The sequence below is a fragment of the Jatropha curcas genome, chromosome 11 (assembly GCF_041381405.1).
Source record: "Jatropha curcas cultivar XTBG-Jc1 chromosome 11, XTBG_Jcur_1.0, whole genome shotgun sequence".
NCBI lineage: Eukaryota > Viridiplantae > Streptophyta > Magnoliopsida > Malpighiales > Euphorbiaceae > Jatropha > Jatropha curcas.
The window spans coordinates 9,574,938-9,581,142 of record NC_143161.1 but is presented as its reverse complement, the minus strand read 5'-3'; the positions used below and the strand labels follow the sequence as shown (position 1 = coordinate 9,581,142).

At 28.6% G+C, this 6,205-nt stretch overlaps 1 protein-coding gene across 2 annotated transcripts; it reads right to left on the bottom strand.

Moving 5' to 3' along the window:
* Positions 1–1,755: 1,755 nt before the first annotated feature.
* LOC105642775 (hypothetical protein) lies at positions 1,756–3,035 on the bottom strand. Of its 2 annotated transcripts, none has more exons than XM_012227725.4 (2): positions 2,436–3,035; positions 1,756–2,002 (listed from the first exon to the last, which is right to left on the bottom strand). In XM_012227725.4, the coding sequence occupies exon 1, from the start codon at positions 2,915–2,917 to the stop codon at positions 2,459–2,461; it is 459 nt and encodes a 152-aa protein (XP_012083115.1). In that variant the 5' UTR covers positions 2,918–3,035; the 3' UTR covers positions 1,756–2,002; positions 2,436–2,458. The 2 variants fall into 2 exon arrangements, with proteins under 2 accessions (XP_012083115.1, XP_012083107.1); XM_012227717.4 differs by having other exon boundaries at positions 1,756–1,999; positions 2,436–3,033.
* Positions 3,036–6,205: the final 3,170 nt, after the last annotated feature.

Below are 6,205 nucleotides of genomic sequence, written 5' to 3'. Positions count from 1 at the left end.
CCGTTATTTTCTTAGCAGCAATATGAATATTCTATATATAGATATTTTTATTGTACCAGGACAACTTGAGCCATCTAGCATCGCTAAAATACATATATGCGCTTTGAAACTGTTTTAAGGATTGCATGACATATATGTATATTGTAATATCAATATATGGATATTGACATGACATGCCTCTACTAATAACGTGATACTTGGCATTAATTATATTAAAGTGTCCTAGCATGCATAATTGATTGTATTTGATACGCTATTATTGGCAGCATGTTGTGAGTTTAATCTACTTATGGTTTTTTTTTTTTTTTTTTTTTTGTGTTATAATATGTTGCACGGAAACGGAAACGTGGAAGCGTGAAAATGCGAAAACGGGTATGGGAAGCGGTATTTTTTAAAAATATAAGAAATGAAAACGTGGAGAAATGTGTAAATATGAAAAATATACGGTTATATTTATAAATATAAATATATAAATTATTATAAACAATTAAATATATTTAACAACAAGTTAAAGTCTAATCAATATTTAAACATATCCAAAAAAATTACAAGTTTCATACTCGTAAAAATACATGTTTTATGAATTTGTATTTATTTATGCATTTATTTTAATTAGAGAAATGAGGGGAAAACGTATTTTCCAAATTGCTCAATTTACAGAAATGGATCCAAAACGTTTCCAAGCGTTTCCACACGGGAAATGTTTTTCTGAAACACGGAAATGGCAACCAAAGGAAGTTTTCGTGTAACATAGGTGTTATAAATAGTTTATGATATAAGAAATAATAATTAAAATCAAATTAACATAATTTATTAATAGAAAATTGTTATTTTTTCTTATATTTTATATAAATATATGACTTTACCTTTGTATTTTAATAATTATATAATTTGCCATATTGCTTACTTCTTCGATTACACTGTTATATCATTTTATCAAATTTTGATATTTTTTGTTTAATAGGAAAGATTAATTAATTTTGGTACAATACAGGAACAAATAGTAATTTACTGACAAGTATATATATATATATATATATATATATATATATATATATATATATAAATTGAGAAAAGTACATATAACATGTTAACAGAGGTAAAAGATATAACAAAACTGTATTTTTAAAGATGTGTTGGCAATGTTGTATATAATAGCAAAATACAAGGGAAAAATCGTAATTTTTCCTTTTTAATTGTATTAATTTATACATTAGTGGCATATATGACCATATAGATAAATATATGGCCGTTAACTTTATAGTTTTAATCTTGTAACATTTTAAACTTTTAAAAATAATCTATACTGCCATATATTTACAAATTTGGATAACATTATGAATTTTTTAATATTATCAATAATAATTTTTTGAAATTTTGTGTTTTGTACGTGTAAAGTTAAATCTCGTATTAGATTTTCTGGTAAAACGTTATACTTTTGGCCTTACATATGTCAATAATTAAATTGTTTTTAAGTATGAACAACATACCATAACGTACCAGATACTTCTCCATCGTATTATACATTTTGAAAATTTTCAACAATACGACTATAAGTGGGTGAGTATACTTGGTTTTATCTTTCAAAGGAACTTGTTAGTTTGCAAAAGTTTAACAATTAATTATATATTTTTAATATCTTTAATATATTATTTAAATAATATAAAAATAATTATTAATATTAGTAAAAAATTAATGTTATATAAAAAATGAATTAAAAGAATTAATTTTGTATAGAAAGAGAAGATTCGAGAATTCTTCACACGAGCTGATGTATTATATTAATTCATTCACTGTACAGAAGATGGTTATGAGCAAAATTCTCCCCCTTAAAACTCAGCTCTCGCCGCTATTCACCCTTTTCCTAAACCTATCCTTCTATAAAACGAGCACAACCTTAACCAGGACAACATAAAAACAGTAACCCAACACTTGGATTCATTTTTTTCTTTCTCGTTCGCTTTCGTCACCATCAATTCATCATCTACTGCTGTTGCTCCTGCTACAACAAACACCCTTCAGTCAGTGGTCCCATCATCCTTTTCTAATAACCAGTCAAGAAATCATTTCTGGTCTCAAACAATTATAAATTATTATTTATTAATTTTATATGTTTAATTAACCGCAAGAGATAAAACGACATCATTTTAACTGAGACGTTAGGTTGTAAACATTTTCGCGGGAAAATTGGCGAGAAAAGGGGAAGGAAATGTAAAGGAAAGGAATCATATCAGATCATGGAAATTCAATAGTTTTCTAGGAAAATTCTAATGGAGAATTCCTTCATCAGATATTAATCTGAATTTGTTTTTAAGAAAAAGAAACGTGTAAGGTTTGATTTAGAAAAAAAAATCTCTTTTTCTCCGTTTTTTGAGTTTTTTCTACCAGTTTTCTAAATATCCAAACAGATCATTGAAAGAAAAAGAACAATGAACCTTTGATGGACTGGAGTAGTTTATTACGGCGAGGCCTCGACGGCGGTTTTTCCACCGAGAGGAGAGCAAGGTAAGACCGGTCTCGTAAAGAACACGACATCAACCGCTGAAGCTACGCGTCGAAACTGAATATTCTGGCCAAAACCTCCATTGATAACCTTATCTTTAGCGCTCAATCCTTCAACAAAATCTTCACCGAGATGTGAATCTTCCTCTCTAATCTTCAAAACTTGGCTATGCACAAACCCTAACTTCTCCATGTTCCTCCATTTTCCAACCGATTTTGGCGAATCCTCCACATCCTCCGACGACCCTCCACTTTCTCTGTCCATCTCCGACTCTGTAAACACCTTCACTCCCATCTTTCCGGCGAGATCATCGGATTCCATCGCAATATTCGGCAACAGGAAATCTTTTGATTTCTGTTGAATTTCAAAATCAGAGACTCGATCTTGAGTTTCTTGGATCGAATTCGCAGTCATTTTTATACAATCTTGAAGAAACAGCGAGGGAGGAAAAGGAGCTTTGTGGATCAGGTGATTCTCGTGGTGTAAAAGCGAGAACAATAATGGAAGAGTGTAGACGCGGTTTTTGAAATTTGGGTTTCGTGGTGTATTTATATATGTGAGGACGGCGAATACGATGCGTTTTTGGTCGGTTTTTGAGTGTAAGTCAGGCCTGGTACGTGGTGAACAGGTACCTTAGATGGACGACACGTGGAGCATGTCTGAGGGGTAGATGGGGCCATCAATTCTTGACTGGTAGGACATGTGGTGAATAAAACTCTGTTTCGGAGTCTAGCGTGAAAACCGTTGCCGTTTAGTTAGCATCAAGATTTGTACAATTGTACTCCATAATTGAATGCCACGTCATCTAGCTAAAAAAGACTTAGGGTGACGAGGATTTTCTTCCCTTATTTAGACACATAAGGTGTTTTTTTTTTTGTGTTAGCAGTGTTATACTTATACAAGTAACATACTTTAAATTAAATATTGAAAAATAGGTTAATTATTTACAATTTTTTAAATAGAATTAAAGTTTTCTAATTTTTTATTTTTCAAGAAAACACATATCAAAACCATGAAAACTTGGACAAATTATGTTAATATTATATCTCTCTTACACACGCGCGCGCATATTCAAGAAGATATGAGATCCTCAAGAGTGAAGAGAGGGGAGCCCCAAGCTCATTCTCCAATAAAATTTATCTTATTAAATAGAGAAAAAATCTCTTTTTTTTTTTTTTTTGGCTTCCCTAAACTTTTGAAAATTTTTATTTGACCCCAATTATAGATTCTGGCTTCACCTTGGAAATTTCGAAGAATCAGCCACTATTTATTCTATGGAAAATACTTGGGTACATATATCTAATCATACTTGATTTTTATTTAAAAATTTGTCACATTTTTTTTCTTTGTTTATTTTTTTTTAGTGAAAAATATGGCTCAGTGATATAAACAGTGCTAGTTCATGACCTGTACAAGCTCAGCACGAAAAAAAATTCAAAAAATTCAGCTCAAATCGAGCTCAATGTTAAACTCTAACCGATTCGTTTAGCAAATAACCCAAGCTCAAGACTTAATCACGCTCAACATGAAAGATCTCTAAACCTTATCCGGCCTTTATATACACAAATTAGTCTTCAAATATAAGCATCCTTCATATTTAACTATTTCTAACTATAATTATTCAACCGAACATATCCGAAATTATTAATAAATTAATATAACAGTAGCAGAGATATTCAAGTATGAAGTGGAAGGCAAGTATTGGGTGCATGTCAACTTCAAAAATCAGCTTTAACGTGCATGATTTTGTAGTTGAGTAGAATATAATTAGGATTAGGAGTCCAATTATTGAAGGGTTAACATCAGAACCAGTGGCATCCACGTGGCAATAAGATAGAAAATAAATTATAATACTAATAATAAGTAGTAGAAGAAGGATGTTGGTTAACAAATGGCAAGCTATAAAGGGTTTTTGTAGTCAAGTTTTGGGCGTCTAGTATGAGATTGGAAGGAAAGGTAGGGTTGACGCTTGACAACGTTAATGGGAGATAAAAAGACAAGTTAGACATGGATTGTGGAAACATAAACGTGGTTAATTATTATTTGTTAAGTAGGCAAAACTAATTCACACGTGGCTTCTACTAATCACACCTGTATTTCATTTTGAGATGATAAATAATCCTTATCCATCCCGTTAAAATATCAAATTTCAATCGCAATGGAAATGCCACGAGGCAATATTCATATTCTTGTTCATTATACGAGTCTATTCAGCGAAATTAATTGTTTTGATAATTATTAATTATTTTAATAGCGTATAGTTGTAGTTGTTTAGATAGTTTTTCATAAAATGCTAAAGTTAATTAAAATGCTATGTTACCGAACTTAAAAAAAAAAAAAGTCATTTAATCAAAATGATAAAAATTACTTAAAAAGTTATTGTCCAGTACAGACTATATATACCATTTCTTCAAAAAAATATGTATATATTCATTTAAAAGGTCAATATACTGAAATAATACAACGAGCTATATAATAAGGGTAGCCGTCTATTAATTCACTAAATTGGTCCTCGGAAAGAAATTCATAATTGAAAAGCTTTCCCTAGAAAGAGCTTTTGAGGTTGAGCTAGAACGGTTTATTCTTGTGGTCGAAATAATTCGAACTCGAAATTTTTCACTTCTCATATTAGTGACAAAATCAACTAAATCATAACGGATTAACAAATATTATATACTTCAAATAAAGCTAATTTACCCACTATATATTTTTATATATTTTTTATTATTTGGCTGATATCTGTTTTATTAATGTAAATTTTGTATAATAATAATAATAATAATAATAATATAAATTACTGTAAATTGCTATTAAAAGAAAAAACGGTAATCTTAAAACTTTTAAATATTCTTTTTTGTATATAAAATTTTTGGACTTTGTTGATTTATATTGTAGTTTCTTATTACGTAAATTGAAAAGTGCCAATTTTAATGAAACAAAGGAAGTCTTACATATTTTTGCTTTGGTTATTTATATTCTACCTTTAACTTACTACCATTAGCTGTGTATAATCTTATTTTGTTCTTTTCATAGTATATAGTTGAAATTAATCATTTTGTAAATAATTTTGGTATGCACCTAACTATTGCAGTTGTAGCTAGATAAAAATCATTATTAATTACTATTTCAATTAAAATTATCTATTTCAGAAAGCTTACTTTACATACATATTACATTAATCAATTCATTTCAAGAAATTTTATAATATAATTAACCAAAATGATTTAGTGATTTCTTCTTTAAAAATTAAATTATCATAATTGATCTATCCATAAACAATATATAAACACCATTTATGAAATTGGTTTTTTAAATTTTCTTTCTAATTTCAATTAAACAAACTAAACAATATATTAAGTCATATGTACGAAAACATTCAATTATTTTCTCCACAAGCTAGCTATTTCAGAACATAAAGAAAAATATAAAATTTTTCATATAGACATGGAATAAAGATAGTGCAAATCATTATTATTATTATTATTATTATTATTATTATTATTTGAAAAGTATTTATTTAGTAATCTCTTGAAATCCTTCATTTTATTATGTTTTAAATGTAAAAATTTTAAAATTTGAAAAACAAGGTATTACATTTTTGGCTATTTTTATTTCAATTTGATATATTTGGAGGCTTTGTTCATTATCCATTATCCATTAACAAAATTTATGATCCTTCATCGTCATTAATTTAATGAATAC

What these genes read in the sequence shown, in the direction of transcription:
- LOC105642775 (XM_012227725.4), bottom strand. Translation starts at nt 2,917, where the DNA reads ATGACTGCGAATTCGATCCAAGAAACTCAAGATCGAGTCTCTGATTTT.